The 22,458-nt window shown below is 43.5% G+C and overlaps 1 protein-coding gene across 1 annotated transcript in view; it reads right to left on the bottom strand.

The window, feature by feature from the left end:
• The window catches only part of LOC139391896 (adhesion G protein-coupled receptor B2-like), a 253,496-nt gene that overhangs the window by 32,879 nt on the left and 198,159 nt on the right, over positions 1 to 22,458 (bottom strand). The window contains exons 25-29 of the mRNA XM_071139514.1: positions 19,264 to 19,569; positions 14,667 to 14,706; positions 13,630 to 13,644; positions 9,824 to 9,996; positions 4,996 to 5,670 (exon numbers count right to left, since the gene is read on the bottom strand). Coding sequence (XP_070995615.1) covers positions 4,996 to 5,670; positions 9,824 to 9,996; positions 13,630 to 13,644; positions 14,667 to 14,706; positions 19,264 to 19,569 — 1,209 coding nt within the window. The remainder of the gene's footprint in view (positions 1 to 4,995; positions 5,671 to 9,823; positions 9,997 to 13,629; positions 13,645 to 14,666; positions 14,707 to 19,263; positions 19,570 to 22,458) is intronic.

Genomic DNA, 22,458 nt, shown 5'->3' with positions numbered 1-22,458 from the left:
CGTGTGTAGCAAAGTAGTAGTTTCCACTTGCAACATGCATGCTAACACAAAACACACGTCATGTAGTGGCTCAGATGAAATGAGGTCCTTCTGATGCAGTGAAACCTTGTGAGCTTCATTCCCACATGGGCAACATATTCCCAATAAACGTGGCTACTGCAAATTGCTTTGGATTAAATGGTACAGTCAAATCTATAAAAAAAACATATTATTAAAGTTCACCACAACCAACAGCCTTCATTCTATTGAAGGTATGTCCAAGATGATTGAGACAGTCATGTAATGTCCTTCAACTGTCTTCCATGCTGTCTCCTGCATCAGACCACTCAGTCACTCCTTAGCTTGGTGTGACCTAATGGACAGCTGTAGTTATTGCACACTCAGAGATGGGGTGTATGTCCATTTAACAGTTAACTCTCTTGACTTGTTTGTCTGACCCTGACATTCTCTCTTTTTCTCAGAAACCCTTTACACCACTGAGAAGATTGGCCCTACATTTAGCTGAAAGCCCTGGTCCTTCTTTTAATGTCTGGTCTTGCAGACAAAGGCTACGAGAGCCGAGGCTTTTAAAGAAAGACAGAAATAAAGAAAGGAAGAAAGAAAGAAAGACACATGTAGAGCACTGAGGGTGCATCTGAAATAGGCCCCGGATAGTGGTGAACGTGGTTCCATTTCAGCCTCAAGCAATGCCTCAGATCTCTCTCATTCAAACACTTTGTCACAGTCATCTCGTTGTGTGTGTAACCTCTAACCTTCACAAAAGCGATCCCATGACATTTGAGGACATTTGACAATCCCCAGTACTATACAGTACACATGCACTATGCACTTGAATGAAGGCACACATACTTTCACAAAGATCCACCCTCCATCACGCGTCCTACGTGCAAGCGCACTACATCACCCAATATCAGTGTTATTTGTCGGAACAAACTGTTGTTCTTACTGAGGAACACCCACCAATGCCACTTCACAGCATGACATTCACAGAGAAGTGAAACGACCCTCATAGAAAAATGACTTGATTTCGCATGTTGAAAATCCTGTGAAATCACATGGAAACATGTTTTTGAAAGACTTCACATATGATCACGTTTTCACATGTGGTTTCATGTTATCACATGTTGCTTTACATGTTGTCACATGTCATCACATTAACTTCACATAAGATCACGTGATCAAATGAAAACGTGTGATTTTTCCATGAATCTCTCCTCTCCTCTCTCCTCTCCATCCCTCATCACTCCTCTCCTCATCACTATCTCAACTCCTTCCTTCCCTCATCACTCCTCTCCTCTCCTTCCCTCACCCCTCTCTCCTTCCCTCATCACTCTCTCTTCTCCTCTCCTTCCCTCATCACTTTCTTTTCTCCTCATCACTCATCAATCTCTCCTCTCCTCTCCTCATCACTCTCTCCTCTCCTTCCTTCCCTCATCACTCTCTCCTCTTTTCCTTCATCACTCCCTCCTCTCCTCTCCTTCCCTCATCACTCTCTTTTCTCCTCTCCTTCCTTCATCTCACTCTCCTCTCCTTCTCTCATCACACTCTCCTCTCCTTCCCTAATCACTCTCTCCCCTCCTTCCCTCATCATTCTTCTTCTCTCCTTCGTTCCCTCATCCCTCACCCCTCTCCTTCCCTTATTACTCCCTCCTCTTCTCTCCTTCCCTCATCACTCTCTTTTCTCCTTCCCTCATCACTCTCTCCTCTCCTTCCCTCATCACTCTCTCCTCTCCTTTCCTCATCACTCTTTCCTCTCCTTCCCTCATCACTCTCTCCTCTCCTTCCCTCATCACTCTCTCATCTCCTTCCCTCATCACTCTCTCCTCTCCTTTCCTCATCACTCTTTCCTCTCCTTCCCTCATCACTCTCTCCTCTCCTTCCCTCATCACTCTCTCCTCTCCTTTCCTCATCACTCTTTCCTCTCCTTTCCTCATCACGCTTTCCTCTCCTTCCCTCATCACTCTCTCCTCTCCTTCCCTCATCACTCTCTCCTCTCCTTTCCTCATCACTCTTTCCTCTCCTTCCCTCATCACTCTCTCCTCTCCTTCCCTCATCACTCTCTCATCTCCTTCCCTCATCACTCTCTCCTCTCCTTTCCTCATCACTCTTTCCTCTCCTTCCCTCATCACTCTCTCCTCTCCTTTCCTCATCACTCTCTCCTCTCCTTCCCTCATCACTCTCTCCTCTCCTTTCCTCATCACTCTTTCCTCTCTTCACAACAGCAAACAACATTACAGAGCTTTTCAAGATGTTATGAAAATTGACTTTGTCTAGCTTTCACATTAAAATCTACAAATCTCAATACTAAAACCTCAACCCTCTCCAAAATCTCCAAAGCAATCAAGTCAATTTCTGTAATACCTTACATTTTCCATCTTCATATCTTTTAGTTTGATTTTATGGAGCACTCAATCTCCGTCTGGAGAGGTCATTTTCCTCAAACAGGAGGAAATAAACTGTTTATCAAAGCCTCTGATCAATGATGAATGAGTCCCAAATGGCATCCTATTCCCTCTGTAGTGCACTACTTTTGACCAGAGCCCTATTCCCTCTATGGTGAACTACTTTTGACCAGAGCCCTATTCCCTCTATAGTGCACTACTTTTGATCAGAGCCCTATTCCCTCTATAGTGCACTACTTTTGACCAGAGCCCTGTTCCCTCTATAGTGCACTACTTTTGACTAGAGCCATAGGTCAAACACAGTGTGCTATAAAGGAAATAGTATGTAATTCAGTGGAGGCTGTTGAGGGGAGGACGGCTCTTAATAATGGCTGGAACGGAGCAAAGGGAGAGGCAACAAACACATAGAGACCATGTTTGATGTATTTGATACCATTCCATGAGCTCGTCCTCCCCAATTAAGGTGCAACCAGCCTCCTGTGGTGTAATCTGGGACACAGACAATACATCAAGCTAAGCACAGGGATACCTAAGACATCTCTCAGAGGGATGTTTAAAGATATTCAGGATACCTCAAGACGTCTCTCAGAGGGATGTTTAAAGATATTCGGGATACCTCAAGACGTCTCTCAGAGGGATGTTTAAAGATATTCAGGATACCTCAGACGTCTCTCAGAGGGATGTTTAAAGATATTCAGAATACCTCAGACGTCTCTCAGAGGGATGTTTAAAGATATTCAGGATACCTCAGACGTCTCTCAGAGGGATGTTTAAAGATATTCAGGATACCTCAAGACGTCTCTCAGAGGGATGTTTAAAGATCATCAGGAGTGGACTCAAAGTCTGAGTTCCAAATTACACCCTATTCCTTCTATAGTAGGCCTACCCTACGGGCCCTGGTCAAAAAAAAGCACTGCAATAAATAGGGAACAGGGTGCCATTTGGGATGCAAGCCATTCATCTGAGTGAGATGTTTTAAAAACGGGGCTGTAATGCATTTCATTCTACATGAAGCACGTGCACTACCCTCTCCTTCAGCGTAAGTACTGTCCCCATTCCTTCATCAACCTTGTGAGTCAGCAGGATCCTGTGTGTGTGTGTGTGTGTGTGTGTGTGTGTGTGTGTGTGTGTGTGTGTGTGTGTGTGTGTGTGTGTGTGTGTGTGTGTGTGTGTGTGTGTGTGTGTGTGTGTGTGTGTGTGTGTGTGTGTGTGTGTGTGTGTGTGTGTGTAATTAAGGTGTGCACACAGACACTCTGAAGGGGTACTCCCTGCGGGCGGCAAGTAGTCTGGTGGGTAGGAGCGTTGGGCCAGTAACCGAAAGGTTGCTGGATCGAATCCCTGAGCTGACAAGGTAAAAATCTGTTGTTATGCCCCTGAACAAGGCAGTTAACCCACTGTTCCCCGGGCGCCGTGGATGTCAATTAAGGCAGCCCTCTTGACATCTCTGATTCAGAAGGGTTGGGTTAAATGTGTAAGACACATTTCAGTTGAATGCATTCAGTTGTGCAACTAACTAGGTATCCCCACTTCTCCTGTCCCTGTCACCCCATCTGCTCTGCCTCCTTGTAGGCCGGAAGGGTGATTATAGACACAAAAGTGTGTGTGTGTGTGTGTTTACCAATCTGCATGAATGTAGACATCTTTATATCCCATAATGAGAAATAATTTCTGAACAGCATTCCGTTCTCATGCACACACACATAACAGACGAGAGCAGTGTTTCCCCAATTCAGTCCTGGGTCCCCTAAGGGGTGTGTTTGGGTTTTTGCCCTAACACTACACAGCTTATTCAAATTATCAAAGCTCATTGATTAGTTGATTTTTTGAATCAGCTGTGCAGTGTCTGGGAAAAGTCCCCAGGTCCAAGTTTGGGAATCCCCTGACTACTGGTTATATTGCCACTAGAGCGAGCGCCAGCACACATACACGCACACACACAGACACACACATACACACAAGTACACACACATGTGTGTATGTACACACACATACACACACATACACACACATACACACAAGTACACACACACACACACACACACATGTACACACACATACACACACGTACACACACATACACACACGGACACACACGGACACACACGTACACACACGTACACACACACATACACACACATACACACACGTACACACAAGTACACACAAACGGCTCACACACAGACTTCTGACAGACCTGGATCACAGTGCATTCCACAGATAAATCACCATTCAATTCCCTGGTTTATTGTTCATACCCATCTTCTTTCTCTGCTAATATCACCCCTGGGACATGACTATATAGGAAATCACTACGTTTCAACAATAAGCGCGTTCAGCCCTATAATAACACACAGTGTGTATTTGAGAAAGATTGGTGTGTGATCTTTCTGTCATGGGTTTTGGTTAACCTTGTATCTGGACAACGTGTGTATGGAGAGCGGAGTGAGTGTTTGTATCTGGTGCTCCTTCTCCTCCCATCATCCATTCTGTTCCCTCCATCACCCCCTTTCAGCTAGCAGAGAGACTGATGCTAGCTGTCATACAACCTGGTTGTAAACACTCTCCTCCCGTCCCTCCACCCCTCTCTCTTTACCTCCAGGGAGCCAGCGGAGAGGCTGGTGTTAGTGTTGGTGCTGCCCAGGTTGCGTGGCAGGGTCCGGTTGCGCTCCACCGCGCCTCCCCCTCCTGTTAGAATCTGCCTCACCGATGGTCTCTGGCCAGGCTTCAGCGAGTGCCCGTAGTCATGCATGTGGCCCCCATGTACGTGGACGCCCGGAGCGTGCATGTGGCCCTGGGGACCTTGACTCCCGTGCACGGGGAGCTGCTTGAGCGTCCCGTAAGAGCGGTTCATGTTCATGCCGATGTTTATGTTGTGGTCGCCGGGGGAGATGAAGTCAGCTGGGTAGGCCTCGCTCTCTGCCGGGTGAAGGGTCATGGGCGATGGGGGCGGGGGGAAGGGAGGGTCGTCCACTGCGATGTTTAGCGGCTTGTCCTCACCCCCCAGCCCCAGACCCAGACCTGGGGGCAGAGGGGGTTTTAAACTGACCGTCCTACGGGGTAACACCATATAGTCCCCCTCCCCTCCCCCACAAGGTCCATCCAGAGTGTTAGGAGGAGGGGGCGGTCGAGACCAGCCCATCCCGCTCTCAGTGCACAGGTAGACAGGCGCCGTGTTCCTGGGGTTCCCCTGGTGCATTTGCTGCTCCACGTTCACCTCCTTTTTCACAGTGGTGTCACTCAGCTCGTTCAGAACACCTAGCGGGGGCACCTGCATGGTGAGACGGGGAAACTCATATTAAGGAGTCATCACTAAATACACTACAGATATTATCACTGATATCACTAAATACACTACAGATATTATCACTGATATCACTAAATACACTACAGATATTATCACTGATATCACTAAATACACTACAGATATTATCACTGATATCACTAAATACACTACAGATATTATCACTGATATCACTAAATACACTACAGATATTATCACTGATATCACTAAATACACTACAGATATTATCACTGATATCACTAAATACACTACAGATATTATCACTGATATCACTAAATACACTACAGATATTATTACTGATATCACTAAATACACTACAGATATTATCACTGATATCACTAAATACACTACAGATATTATCACTGATATCACTAAATACACTACAGATATTATTACTGATATCACTAAATACACTACAGATATTATCACTGATATCACTAAATACACTACAGATATTATCACTGACATCACTAAATACACTACAGATATTATCACTGATATCACTAAATACACTCTTTGAAAAAAGGGTTCCAAAAGGGTTCTTCGCCTGTCCCCATAGCAGAACACTTTTGGGTTCCATGTAGAACCCTCTGTGGAAAGAGTTTTGATATGGAAGCCAAAAGGGTTCTACTTGGAATCAAACAGGTTCTACCTGGAATCAAAAATAGTTTCAAAGGGTTCTCGTATGGAGACAGACAAAGAACCCTTTTAGGTTCTAGATAGCATACTTTTATGTAAGAGTATCTATCACTAAAGACAATATAGATTAGTTAGCGTTGATATCACTATACAGCTCTTTGCTGTATAGTGTTTTAGAGAGAGAGCAGAACAGAATAGAGATAGAGAGCAGAATAGTGAGAGAGAGCAGGATAGAGATAGAGAGCAGGATAGAGAGCAGTTTTACATTTCTGGTAAAAACAATTGTAAGATTAAGATAACTTTATTGGTCAATGTACAGGACCAATTGAAAATTGACACACCTTTAAAACCCAACCACTCCAAAAGACAGACATACAGTGCATTTGAAAAGTATTCAGACCTCTTGACTTTTTTTCCATATTTTGTTAAGTTACAGCTGTATTCTAAAATGGATAAAAAATATATTTATATCCTCAGCAATCTACACACAATAGCCCATAATCACAAAGCAAAAACAGATTTACCTAATTTACATACGTTTTTAGACCCTTTGCTATGAGACTCAATATTGAGCTCAGGTGTATCCTTTTTCCATTGATCATCCATGAGATGTTTCTAAAACTTGATTGGAGTCCACGCTGTAAATTCAATTGATTGGACATGATTTGGAAAGGAACACACCTGTCTATATAAGGTCCCACAGTTAACAGTGCATGCCTGTCACACCCTGACCGTAGAGATCCTTTTATTCTCTATGTTTGTTTGGTCAGGGTGTGACTCGGGTGGGAAAGTCTATGCTTTCTGGTTCTTTGTTTTTGGCAGGGTATGATTGGGAATCAAACTTAGGCAGCCTTTTTTCCTTTTCTCATTTGTGGGTTGTTGTCTTTGTTAGTGGCATGTATGGCCTTACAGAGCTTCACGTTCGTTTTGTTGTTTATTGTTTTGTTGGCGACATTTAAAAATAAAGGAATGTACGCTTATCACGCTGCACCTTGGTCTGGTCATTTCGTGACAATGATGATCGTGACAATGCCAGAGAAAAAAACAAGTCATGACGTCAAAGGAATTGTCCGTAGTGCTCCGAGACAGGCTTGTGTTGAGGCACAGATGTGGGGAAGGGTACCAAACACTTCTACAGCATTGAAGGTCCCCAGGAACAGTGGTCTTCATCATTCTTAAATGGAAGACGTTTGGAAGACTCTTCCTAGAGCTGGCCGCCTGGCCAAATTGAGCAATCTGGGGAGAAGGACCTTGGTCAAGGAGATGACCAAGAACTCGATGGTCACTCTGGCAGAGGTACAGAGTTCCTCTGTGGAGATGAGAGAACCTTCCAGAAGGACAACAATCTCTGCAGCACTCCACCAATGAGGCCTTTATGGTAAAGTGGCCAAACGGAAGCTACCTCTCTATAAAAGGCACATGACAGCACGCTTGGAGTTTGCCAAAAGGCACCAAATTACTCTCAGATTAAGAAACACGATTCTCTGTTCTGATGAAACCAAGATTGAACTCTTTGGCCTGAATGCCAAGCGTCACATCTGGAGGAATCCTGGCACCATCCCTATGGAGTAGCATGGTGGTGGCAGCATAATGCTGTGGGGATGTTTTTCAGCGACAGGGACTGGGAGACTAGTCAGGATAGAGGGAAAGATGAACATAGCAAATTACAGAGAGATCCTTAAAACTTATTTGGGATAGGTGGCAGTATTTTCATATCCGGATGAAAAGCGTGCCCAATGTAAACTGCCTGTTATCAGGCCCAGAAGCTAGGATATGCATATAATTGGTAGATGTCAACAGTCTTTAGAAAGAGTTTCAGGCTGTTTTTTTGAAAAATTACCCAGAAATTGTAGTTTTTCTAGGTGGCTCCCATTTTGGCTGTAGTGTTTCCAAGCGCGTGGAGGAAAGCGCGTTCTTTCTTATTTATCTCCGGTATTGAACATGCTATTCTCCGTCTTAAATTTGATAGTTTATTTGTGTATTAGGATACCTAAGGTTTTTGATTATAAACATTGTTTGACTTGTTTGGAAAAGTTTATTACTAATGTTTGGGATTCATTGATGGAGGGAAACTGGATGGATTATTGACTGCGTCAACTAAACTGATTTTTTATGGATATAAAGAAGGACATTATCGAACAAAATGACCATTTGTGATGTAACTGGGACCTTTTTGAGTGCCAACAGAAGAAAATCATCAAAGGTAAGGCATTTTTTACATCACTATTTCTGACTTTTGTGTCGTACTTGCCTGGTTGAAATACGTTTTTCATGTGTTGGTAAGCAGGGCGCTGTCCTTAGATAATCGAATGGTTTGCTTTAGCCGTAAAACATTTTTTAAATCTGACATGGCAGCTGGATTAACAACAAGTTAAGACTTATTTTGATGTATTACACTTGTATTTTCATGAATGTTAAATAATTATAGTAATTACATTTGAATTCGGCGCTCTGCAATTTCACCGGATGTTGTCGAGGAGTCCCGCTAGCGGCATGCCTTTCCCAAACAGGTTGAAAACCTACTCCAGAGAGCTCCGGACCTCAGACTGGGACAACGGTTCACCTTCCAACAGGACAATGACCCATAGCACACAGCCAAGACAACGCAGGAGTGGATTCGGGACAAGTCTCTGAATGTCCTTGAGTGGCCCAGCGAGATCCCAGACTAGAACCCAATCGAACATCTCTGGAGACACCTGAAAAAAGCTGTGAAGCAACGCTCCCCATTCAATCTGACAGAGCTTGAGATGATCTGCAGAGAAGAATGAGAGAAACTCCCCAAATGCAGGTGTGCCAAGCTTGTAGTGTCATACCCAAGAAGACACGAGGCTATAATCGCTGCCAAAGGTGCTTCAGCAAAGTACTGAGTAAACGGTCTGAATACTTATGTAAATGTGATATTTCAGTTGTTTATTTTCTGTAAATTTGCAAAACACCTGTTTTTGCTTTTTCATTATGGGATGTTGATGAATAAAACAAAACAATGTAATCCATTTTAGAATAATGCTGTAACGTAACATAATGTGGAACAAGTCAAGATGTCTAAATACTTTCCGAATGCTCTGTATATATATAAAGGTTTTGGAGTGGTGTGGGGGGCTGCCATACTCGGCGCCCAGGGAGCTGTTGTTGTGGGGGTTAAGTGCCTTGCTCAAGGGAACAACAGCAGTCAATGGCATCTAGGATTTCATACCAGCAACCCTCCGGTTGCCAGCTCACGTCCCGACAGATTTTTCCCATTGGACCCGGGATTCGAACTGGCAACCCTCTGAGTTGACTCTCTAACCGCTACTCTACCTGCCGCCCCTAATGACCCAACATGCCTGAGAGGGAGGGTCTATGCAAATGTACTGCACACTGGTTAAACGAAATTAAATGAAACTACATTTGATTCTGTGAGTAGATTTGTTTTGCATTTAATCCCATCGCCCGTCTGCCCATTTATCCATCCATCCATCCATCCACCCAATCGGTCCCTCACCTGGACGAGTAGGTTGGGAGGGGGGATGTTTCCAGGGAGGGAGCTGAAGTTGACCCCTAGGCCCCCCTCCTGGTGGGCCGCCAGCTTGGGGTCATCCTCTTCATCAAGGGAGATACGGGAGAGGGTCCCGGTGATGGTTGCTGGGTTGCAGGTGTTAACTTCCTTGAAGATGACTGGAGGGAGAGAGTGAGAGGAGAGAGGAGGAGGGGAGAGAGGGGAAAGGAGGTGGGGATAAAGAGCAGAATATAGATGGAGAACAGAATAGAGATAGAGAGCAGAATAGAGGATGGGAGCAGAATATAAATGGAGAACAGAATAGAGATAGAGAGCAGAATAGAGGATGGGAGCAGAATAGAGATATAAAGCAGAATAGATAGAGAACAGAATAGAGATAGAGAGCAGAATAGAGATAGAGAGCAGAATTTAGAGATAGAGAGCAGAATAGAGACAGAGATACAGAGCAGAAAAGAGAGAGAGCAGAACAGAATAGAAATAGAGAGCAGAATAGTGATAGAGAGCAGGATAGAGATAGAGAGCAGGATAGAGAGCAGAATAGAGATAGAGAAGAGAATAGTGATAGAGAGTAGAATAGAGAAAGGGAGCAGAATAGAGATAGAGAGCAGAATAGAGATACAGAGCAGGATAGAGATAGAGAGCAGGATATAGATCAGGATAGAGATACAGAGCAGAATAGAGATAGAGAGCAGAATAGAGATAGCGCGCAGAATAGAGATTGAGAGCAGAATTTAGAGAGAGCAGGATAGAGATAGAGAGCAGGATGGAGATAGAGAGCAGAATAGATATAGAGCAGGATAGAGATAGAGAGCAGAATATATAGAGAAGAGAAGAGATAGAGAGCAGAATAGAGATAGAGAGCAGAGCAGAAAAGAAAGAGAGCAGAACAGAATAGAGATAGAGAGCAGAATAGAGATTGAGAACAGAATTTAGAGAGAGCAGGATAGAGATAGAGAGCAGAATAGATATAGAGCAGGATAGAGATAGAGAGCAGAATATATATAGAGCAGGATAGAGATAGAGAGCAGGAAAGAGAACAGAATAGATATAGATCAGGATAGAGATAGAGAGCAGGATAGAGAACAGAATAGATATAGATCAGGATAGAGATAGAGAGCAGTATATATATAGAGCAGGATATAGATAGAGAGCATAATAGAGATAGAGAACCAAATATATATAGAGCAGGATAGAGATAGAGAACAGAATATATATAGAGCAGGATAGAGATAGAGAGCAGAATACATATAGAGCAGAATAGAGATAAAGAGCAGTATATATATAGAGCAGGATAGAGAGAGAGAGCAGAATATATATAGAGCAGGATAGAGATAGAGAGCAGAATAGAGATAGAGAACCGAATATATACAGAGCAGGATAGAGATAGAGAGCAGAATAGAGATAGAGAACAGAATATATATAGAGCAGAATAGAGATAGAGAGCAGAATAGAGATAGAGAACAGAATATATATAGAGCGGAATAGAGATAGAGAGCAGAATAGAGATAGAGAACAGAATATATATAGAGCAGAATAGAGATAGAGAGCAGGATAGAGAACAGAATAGATATAGATCAGGATAGAGATAGAGAGCAGGATAGAGAACAGAATAGAGATAGATCAGGATAGAGATAGAGAGCAGAATAGATATAGATCAGGATGGAGATAGAGAGCAGAATAGAGATAGAGTGCAGGATAGAGATAGAGAGAAAGATAGATATAGAGAGCAGGATAAAGGGATATGAAGAAGAGTTTGAGGCATATATAGTGAACTTACAATACAGTACATGAAAAAAATTGTTAAAATAGGTAAGATGGTATAAAAATAGTATGACCAGACAGAGAGAGAGAGAGAGAGAGAGAGAGAGAGAGAGAGAGAGAGAGAGAGAGAGAGAGAGAGAGAGAGAGAGAGAGAGAGAGGCATATATGCATTGAGCCTCCTGACATGGTTTTAATATAATAGACACCTGTGGAATTAATACAATTTAAAAAACAGCAACAAAACATGACACAAAGCAGACCAATTCATCATATATGCAGACAATCCTTGAAATATACTGGAATGAAGACAGAAAACTCTCTCTAGACTCCCGGTCCTGTGGTAGGGGTGACTCTGCAGAGGTGAGCTTTGTTCCTGACACTGTGGCCCTCAGCTATTCTCACACAGTATATACTGTAGATAGAGGCGGTTTGGCTAGTTGATAAGATGTATGAGAGAGTATCTCTGTCCCACATGACACCCTATCCCTTGTTTAGTGCACTACTTTTGACCAGGGCCCATAGGGCTCAGGTCAATAGTAGAGCCATTTTGGGACATAGTCAGTGACATTGTGTAAAATGCAGTTGGCTCCAAATGAAATGGACCTGGATAACCCCCTGCTGTGGCCTTCCATTCCATCACATGGCCACTATGGGAACTCATTATTCCCTGTCTAGTTGTGACAGATTGCTTTATATTGTATGTGTGTGTGTGTGGGTGTGTGTGTGGGTGTGTGTATGTGTGTGTGTGTGGGTGTGTGTGTGGGTGTGTGTGTGTGTGTGTGTGTGGGTGTGTGTGTGTCCTGAGACCAACAGCAAGGTAGGATGAGATTTTTCTTGTACTGAGACCACAATGAAACGTAGAGAATGTTGTGGTTGTCCTTTTCATTTTCAGATTTTTAGTGTAGTGAACAAACAAAGGGATGAAGACACTTCTAAAATACCCAACTACAATATATGACTAACTGGTAAGAGTCAACATCTAAACAAATAAGGCCAAATATAAGATTTACATCCTGTTCCTGTATAGTGCACTTGTTTGTTTTGGTCGTCTAATCAAAGTAGTGCACTTAGGAATAGGGTGTAATTTGAGGCGTAGCCTTAGTCATTGCAACAGACAGACATACAAGGTCAGAATACCATGGCCTACTGTATATAGTCAGAACACCAGTTCAACTAGACAAGGGATGGGCAACGCCAGTCCTCCAGGGCCTGATTGGTGCCCCAGCCCCAGCTAACACACCTGCCTCCAATAATGACCTAATCAGGATCTTCAGTTTAGAATTGAATTTGATTTATCAGCTGTGTTTGCTAGGAATGGAGACAAAGTGTGACGCCAACCAGACCCTGGAGGACTGGAGATGCCCACCCCTGGACTAGAGCAACATGTTTAACCCTGCATACATATTAATAACACATTTATGCTAACCTGGTCACCAAATCAGGTTTATACCGGTCAGATTGAATATGGTCACTCAATGGGCCACATTCAATCAATCCAGTAAATGTTTTTTTGATTGAATGCAGTCCGAAGGTGTACCACCATGGGTCTCACCTCGCAGTCACACAGTCATGCTGAATTACATGCACACAGCGTCAGAGTTTAGAGTGGTCACTGCTGGGCCACAATTAACTTAGGACAATCTGCAAGTACATCGGTAAGTAGCTCAAAGTTTCATACAGTTTCTGTGTATTGATGTTAATGAGAGATAAAAGAAGAAGAATCAAGGGAGAATAATGTGCGTGTTATTACATTATATTACTACAATAGCGTGTTCGATAGAACTAAATCAGAGAACATTCTTGGCATAGCCTTCGTCAGGGAGTACAATACTCCGTTGTTCTAATGAACAGGGCCTTCAATCAGAGACCACCTTAAATCTACAAACACAAAATACTGCATCCCTGCAGCGTTTCACGTCCTACAAGATTTGCATGAAAGTTTGAGTCAGGAGTTTGATGTAGATCTCAAATTAGAGTTGGGCCATTAGTGATTGACTGTGTTATGAGGGTCAGGCTGGTGCCAGACTTACATGGGTGTCCTCTCTCTGCAAGGGTGGAGGGGGGAAAGTAAGCATGGCTGGGTGTTAATTTACGTCCACAGTGTTACATACATCACCCACACACACACACACACACACACACACACACAGACACACACAGACGCACACACGCACACACAGACACACACATCTAAATTCCAGTGATGGGGAACATTGCGGCTCTGAACTGATTCAAGGGCTACCGAGCTCAGCCAATAACAGATTAATTCCTTCAAGTCGGAGAGATCCCATTGGATGAAATCAGTGTGATTGACAGGGCAAAATAGTACCGCTCATGATTGAATTCCGAGACTCAATTGTTCCCATCACTGCATTTACATTCAGACAAGCAAGCCTTAGCTACAGCGTAGTGCTCCCCATGGGCACATTGACAGCATGTTAGACTGATACAAAAGAGTGTGATAGAGAGAGGGAGAGAGAGGGAGAGAGCGAAAGGGGCGAGAGAAGGAGAAAGAGAGAGATGGAAAGTGAGCGAGAGAGGGGGAGAGAGAAAGGGGGAGAGAGAGAGAGAGAGAGAGAGAGAAAGAGATAGAAGGGGGAGTGAGAGATAGAGAGGGGGGAGCGAGATAGAGAGAGAGGGAAGCAAGAAAGGGAGAGAGAAAGAGAGAGAAGGGGTGAGAGAGATAGAGAGAGATAGAGAGAGAGAGAGAGAGAGCGCGAAAGGGGCGAGAGAAGGAGAAAGAGAGAGATGGAAAGTGAGCAAGAGAGGGAGAGAGAGAAAGGGGGAGAGAGAGATAGAGGGAGAGAGAAAGAGAGAGAGAGAAGGGGTGAGAGAGATAGAGAGAGAGAGAGATGGAGAGAGAGAGAGATGGAGTGAGAGAGAGAGCGAGAGAGAGATGAGTGAGAGAGAGAGAGCGAGAGAGAGAGAGAGATGGAGTGAGAGAGAGAGAGAGAGAGAGAGAGAGAGAGAGAGAGAGAGAGAGAGAGAGAGAAGAGAGAGATGGAGTGAGAGAGAGAGTGAGATGGAGAGTGAGAGTGAGAGAGAGAGATGGAGAGAGAGATCCTACCTGTTTGACATGCCAGGTCCACATCTTTTTCAAAGTCCGACTGGCAGAGAGCATGGGGCAGAAGAGAGACAGTTACACAGCAGTGTGTGTGTGTGTGTGTGTGTGTGTGTGTGTGTGTGTGTGTGTGTGTGTGTGTGTGTGTGTGTGTGTGTGTGTGTAATAGTTATAGTATGGTTTTGGGGCAACATTGGGAAACAGAATAATACAGTCTAATATTCTATTCCAACTAACACAACATCAAGAGACAGCGATTAATTTCCATTGCATATTGATGCCAGACAGCCATATTGAAGCCAGACAGCCCTAGCAAACAGGGGAAGACCCTCACAGATGAAACAGAAATGACTGAAGATGACTGAAGATGAGAGGAGAAGTGCTTTTGAAAGATGAAAATAACATAATAATACACAGTTAGAATACACCTTTATAATGGTCCTACAAATGATGATTTAGAGACAGAGATGTTAGATTACGCCTTTCTGATGGTCCTACAGATGATGATTTAGAGACAGAGATGTTAGAATACACCTTTCTAATGGTCCTACAGATGATGATTTAGAGACAGAGATGTTAGAATACACCTTTCTAATGATCCTACAGATGATGAAAGATGAAAATAACATAATAATACACAGTTAGAATACACCTTTATAATGGTCCTACAAATGATGATTTAGAGACATTACATTTCTTTACAGATGATGATTTAGAGACTAAGATGATGATTTAGAGATAGAGATGTTAGATTACATCTTTCTAATGGTGCTACATAAGATTTGTTGTTGTTAATTTAAGCTTTATTTAACTGGCAAGTCAGTTAAATTCTCAATTCTTATTTTACGATGACGGACTAACCCGGCCAAACCCGGAAGATGCCGGACCAATAACACTACCTCCACCTTTCTGTTTCCAAACCTAACACCAGCTATACCTTTCTGTTTCCAAACCTAACACCAGCTCTACCTAACACCAGCTCTACCTAACACCAGCTCTACCTAACACCAGCTCTACCTTTCTGTTTCCAAACCTAACACCAGCTATACCTTTCTGTTTCCAAACCTAACACCAGCTCTACCTTTCTGTTTCCAAACCTAACACAAGCTCTACCTTTCTGTTTCCAAACCTAACACCAGCTCTACCTTTCTGTTTCCAAACCTAACACCAGCTCTACCTAACACCAGCTCTACCTAACACCAGCTCTACCTTTCTGTTTCCAAACCTAACACCAGCTCTACCTAACACCAGCTCTACCTAACACCAGCTCTACCTAACACCAGCTCTACCTAACACCAGCTATACCTTTCTGTTTCCAAACCTAACACCAGCTATACCTTTCTGTTTCCAAACCTAACACCAGCTCTACCTAACACCAGCTCTACCTAACACCAGCTCTACCTAACACCAGCTCTACCTAACACCAGCTCTACCTTTCTGTTTCCAAACCTAACACCAGCTCTACCTTTCTGTTTCCAAACCTAACACCAGCTCTACCTAACACCAGCTCTACCTAACACCAGCTCTACCTTTCTGTTTCCAAACCTAACACCAGCTATACCTTTCTGTTTCCAAACCTAACACCAGCTCTACCTTTCTGTTTCCAAACCTAACACAAGCTCTACCTAACACCAGCTCTACCTAACACCAGCTCTACCTAACACCAGCTATACCTTTCTGTTTCCAAACCTAACACCAGCTATACCTTTCTGTTTCCAAACCTAACACCAGCTCTACCTAACACCAGCTCTACCTAACACCAGCTCTACCTTTCTGTTTCCAAACCTAACACAAGCTCTACCTTTCTGTTTACAAACCTAACACAAGCTCTACCTTTCTGTTTACAAACCTAACACCAGCTCTACCTTTCTGTTTCCAAACCTAACACCAGCTCTACCTTTCTGTTGCCAAACCTAACACCAGCTCTACCTTTCTGTTTCCAAACCTAACACAAGCTCTACCTAACACCAGCTCTACCTAACACCAGCTCTACCTTTCTGTTTCCAAACCTAACACAAGCTCTACCTTTCTGTTTCCAAACCTAACACCAGCTCTACCTTTCTGTTTCCAAACCTAACACAAGCTCTACCTTTCTGTTTCCAAACCTAACACCAGCTCTACCTTTCTGTTTCCAAACCTAACACAAGCTCTACCTTTCTGTTTCCAAACCTAACACCAGCTCTACCTTTCTGTCTCCAAACCTAACACCAGCTCTACCTAACACCAGCTCTACCTAACACCAGCTATACCTTTCTGTTTCCAAACCTAACACCAGCTATACCTTTCTGTTTCCAAACCTAACACCAGCTCTACCTAACACCAGCTCTACCTAACACCAGCTCTACCTAACACCAGCTCTACCTTTCTGTTTCCAAACCTAACACCAGCTATACCTTTCTGTTTCCAAACCTAACACAAGCTCTACCTTTCTGTTTCCAAACCTAACACCAGCTCTACCTTTCTGTCTCCAAACCTAACACCAGCTCTACCTAACACCAGCTCTACCTAACACCAGCTCTACCTTTCTGTTTCCAAACCTAACACCAGCTCTACCTAACACCAGCTCTACCTAACACCAGCTCTACCTAACACCAGCTCTACCTTTCTGTTTCCAAAACCTAACACCAGCTATACCTTTCTGTTTCCAAACCTAACACCAGCTCTACCTAACACCAGCTCTACCTAACACCAGCTCTACCTTTCTGTTTCCAAACCTAACACCAGCTCTACCTAACACCAGCTCTACCTAACACCAGCTCTACCTTTCTGTTTCCAAACCTAACACCAGCTCTACCTTTCTGTCTCCAAACCTAACACCAGCTCTACCTAACACCAGCTCTACCTTTCTGTTTCCAAACCTAACACCAGCTCTACCTAACACCAGCTCTACCTAACACCAGCTCTACCTAACACCAGCTCTACCTAACACCAGCTCTACCTTTCTGTTTCCAAACCTAACACCAGCTCTACCTTTCTGTTTCCAAACCTAACACCACCTCTACCTACTATAATGCCTCCTGCTCTTGTTTCCATCAGCTTGTCTTTTGTAACCTTCAAGAAATAATTTCCCCTCAACTTTGATTGGCTCGAACAAATTACTTTGTAAAAGATCCAACACAAACAGCACCACACAAACAGCACCACACAAACAGCACCACACAAACGGATTGCTTGGATTCAATGAGGCACAGTTCCAGTGTTCCATTCCAAAATGGCCTCCCTGCAAACCTCTCAAACTTGAAAGTGAAATGAACGTTGCACCACATTGCCATGCAGACCCAGGCCTCTACACTCTCTCTTCTCCTCTCTCCCCACAGCAACAATCCGCCTAGCGTCCTCCACGGAACCCACTCACAAAAGCCTTTGTTTGGATATTAAAGTATAAAGCATTTTGGGCACGACAGAGAGGGGGGCAGGGAGGGGGGAGGGAGGGAGGGAGGGAAAGTGAAAGAGAGAGAAGAAGAGGGAGTAAGAGATAGATGTGGACCCCAGGAAGAGTAGCTGCTGCTTTTGTAACAGCTAATGGGGATCCTAACAAAATACCCCAAAATACCAAGACATGGAAGAAGATGGAGGGAGGGGAAAGGCAGAGAGAAGGGGAGAGTTAAAGAGAAAGAGAGAGAAAGACAGAGGGAGAGAAAGAAAGAGAGATAAATAGAGGGACAGAAAGAGAAAGAGAACATTTGAAAGGGAAAGTCAGAGGGAGAGAATGAATACACGTCTCAGAGGAGAGGAAAGCTCTTAGTACGCAAATCACACAGCTGCACAAATGGCTCTCGCCTAAACGGACAAATGAGGATTTAGACTCTCATCTCACCTCGCTCGCTCTCTATCTCTCTCTGTCTCCCTCTCTCTGTCTCTCTCTCTCTCTCTCTCTCTCTCTCTCTCTCTTTCTCTCTCACTCTCTCCATATCTCAATCTCCCTCATCTTAGCATGTATGTACGCACACCCACACACGTACACACAGGCTGAGTGTAGAAAGTAAGTCAGGTTAACCGTCAGCATCATTACAAACTTTGTCCAGACGTTTTTGAGGAGGGCATTCACATTAGCCCTGTGTTCAGCCAACACTGGAAGCACAAGATAACCCAAAACACAACCGGCTGAATTATCATTGGAAAATATGCAAGAACAGAATAACATTTGGAGCCCAAAACGTAATCTAAAAACACATCTATATAGATATAAAACCACATCTATATAGATATAAAAACACCACCATAAAACAACTTTAGCTGGTAGCCAAACCTGACACCAGCTCTACCTAACACCAGCTCTACCTGGAGCTAAAACAGCTAAAACTATGAAAACTTGCTGTCACTAATCTACTGTGCAGCTCTGTGGTTTCCAAACTTTCCCCCCAACGGACCATAATAAAACATGATTTGTAATGTTTTGCAGGCTAATACCATTTATATTAAATAAATGGAAAGACATTTCCTAGACCACAAGGGGGTATATCCACAGTTTGGGAACCATTGCTGGAAACCTTTGTGGATAATGTACTTTTCTACCACATAATAACTTTACTACACTGCTACGTATATATTGGCTACTTTAGGACACAGAAGGCACAGCAGCTATCTACTCTGGTGGACGTACTGATTTGCTGTTGAGGTACTTGTGGTTTTGTCCATGGTTGTGGGCGTGGTTATAGGCGTGGTTGAGGGTGTGGTTGAGTGCGTAGTTCATGTGTTCATGGTTCATGTGGTAGTTGTGAGGCAGGCTGTGGTAACAGCCTTGTTGGCAGCTACGTTGGAAGCCCTGGTGAGGGTGGCATAATGGCGGGTATGGTGACTGTTGGTGGCATGACGATGATGGGCAGAGAGAAGCTCCAGTGCCAGCAGTGCTAGTGCTGTAGCGCAGAGAGCCACACTGCTGCCCGCAGTAGGACACGTTCTGACACTTCTGATGCTGGGATGAAGAAGAGATGTGAGAGGAGGAGAGATGAGAGAGGGGAAGTGGAGGACAGGACAATAGAGGGGAGAATGGGAAGGACCAAGCCAGTCCAAACTAACTACCATAATGGTTTAATGGTGGTTCATCTCATTTAACATGTACTCTAGTCTGAAGACTGATCTCAAGATATCCTTTCTTCTCAATATGTCCTCCTATCTTCTCAGTGTCCTACTATCATCTCAATATGTCCTCCTATCTTCTCAACATCCTCCTATCTTTTCAATATGTCCTCCTATCTACTCATTATGTCCTCTTATCTTCTCAAAATGTACACCTATCATCTCAAAATGTACTCCTATCTCTCAAGATGTCCTCCTATCCTCTCTAGTGAGTTTATGGTAACACTTTTCACAAGGCCTACTTAATACTTTTATGGCTGTTATGTCATACACTACCAAAAGTATGTGGACACCTGCTCGTCGAACATCTAATTCCAAAATCATGAGCATTACTACGGAGTTGGTCCCCCCATTTGCTGCTATAACAGCCTCCACTCTTCTAGGAAGGCTTTTCACTAGATGTTGGAACATTGCTGCAGGGACTTGCTTCGATTCGGCCACAAGAGCATTAGTGAGGTTGGGTGTTTAGGCCTGGCTCACAGTAGGCATTCTAATTCATCCAAAAGGTGTTATATGGGGTTTAGATCATGGCTCTGTGCAGGCCAGTCAAGTTCTTCCACTCAGATCTCAACAAACCATTTATGTATGGATCTCCCTTTGTACACGGTGTATTGTCATGCTGAAACAGGAATGGTCCTTCCCCAAACTGTTGCCACAAAGTTGGAAGCACAGAATCGTCTAGAATGTCATTGTATGCTGTAGTGTTAAGATTTCCCTTCATTGTAACAAAAAATAGCCCCAGACCATTATTCCTCCACCACCAAACTTTACAGTTGGTAGAATGCATTAGGGCAGGTAGTGTTCTCCTGTCATCTGCCGAACCCAGATTCATCCGTCGGAGTTCCACATGGTGAAGCATGATTCATCACTCCAGAGAAGGCATTTCCACTGCTCCAGAGTCCAATGGCGGTGAGCTTCACCTTACTCCAGTCAACGCTTTGCATTGCGCATGGTGATCTTAGGCATGTGTGTGTCTGCTTGGCCATGGAAACCCATTTCAATAAGCTCATGATGAACACTTCTTGTGCTGACGTTGCTTTCTCCTAGATGTTTCCACTTCACAATAACAACACTTACAGTTGACAGGGGCAGACATTTTTGTATTTGACGAACTGACTTGTTGGAAAGGTGGCATCCTATGACTGTGCCACATTGAAAGTCACTGAGCTCTTCAGTAAGGTCATTCTACTGCCAATGTTTGTCTAAGGAGATTGCATGGCTGTGTGTTCGATTTTATACATCTGTCATTTACAGTGTTAGCTGAAATAGCCGAATCCACTAATTTGAAGGGGTGTCCACATAATTTTGTAAATATAGTGTATCATGGCTATGACAGGTTTTTGAAGGCTTTATGGCAAATGGGTTCAAGAAAACTTTTCCCTATGCACTCAGTCACCTTGAGCCTTTTGGAGAGAGGGATTAATTCAGGATTATGCTATTTGTAAAATGGCTGTTGGAAACACTTTGGATTCACCAATTCATTTGATATGACTGCTTTTGATATTAATCAAAAAGCCTAATCATTACTTCAAGTGGATTGAGATGAGTTTATTGTCAGACCATGGATTTAAAAGACAAGTACATCTCTACTTGTTAACTGTGATGTGACCAGGAAAAACAGCAACGAAAACCTCTGGACCCAACAGTTATGAAACCAACCCATCCATTCCTCCTCAACACTACACTTTAAACAACTTTGCATTTGTGTTGTTGCTGGTATAGGTAATCTAAGGTGAAGCTTCAGCCTCCTAACCTTCCTAGAGGTCCATTCAAGAGACCAAAACACTACAGTAAATGACTGTGTGAATAACAAAATCCAAGGGGATGGAGGGTTCAACGTAGGAACTTCTATAACTAATGAATATTGCAGAGCGTTGTGACCTGGTTGACATTGGGAGGCACTTCATGTCTTTATGATTTACAATGCTATTAGCATGATTTTGGACAAAGTAACCTTATGTATAACCTTATGTGAGCTTTACCTTACACGCCCTGTGCATAATGATGAGGGCTTTCATTTGGGGTGAACCAACCTGCCGCACTGACTGCCATGTTAATAAAAATATGAAATGAAAATATGAAAACAACAAATTACAGGTGGGATTATAAAATATCTTTAGGAGGGACTGAACAAATGATGGGGTTAGGATTCCCAATCCCAAATCAACACCTGTCAAATCCTCTCAGAACCCCACAAGGAGATGTGGTCAATTTGGGATTGGGCATTAATATAGTTAGTGAAGAGCAGAATTTGGAGAACAGAAACAGAGACGTTTTAGGACCAGCAGGATGTGGTTATGTAGCCTGACAGCACAAACTGATCAGGGACCAGGCCAGGAGTGGTTAAGTAGCCTGGTCCCAGGAGTTAGCGAGACAGCACAAACTGATCAGGGATGAGGTTAGCAGTGGTTACAGATGCTGTAACTTAATTCGATCATCTTGTTGTTGCAGGGATTTTCCTGCACTACAGGAAAGGCAGAGTAATAGTATATTTCACATTTAAAAAGGCTCCTCAAGTTTGTAATTTCCACTTTAAAAATTAATTAATTTTCCCAATTAAAAATGTGTCAACTCCTACAAAATATGTCCATTAATTATAATCCACACGGTAATTCACATATCCTCTTGCTTCAGGATTACTTTCCTGCTGTAGCAACCTGGCTCAAATAAAGATCATTCATCTGTATGTAGCGTGGTCCCAGGAGTAGGCAAGACAGCA

Source organism: Oncorhynchus clarkii, chromosome 32 (assembly GCF_045791955.1).
Source record: "Oncorhynchus clarkii lewisi isolate Uvic-CL-2024 chromosome 32, UVic_Ocla_1.0, whole genome shotgun sequence".
Lineage (NCBI taxonomy): Eukaryota > Metazoa > Chordata > Actinopteri > Salmoniformes > Salmonidae > Oncorhynchus > Oncorhynchus clarkii.
Note: the sequence above shows the minus strand (reverse complement) of the source record. Positions and strands in the feature narration are given on the sequence as shown.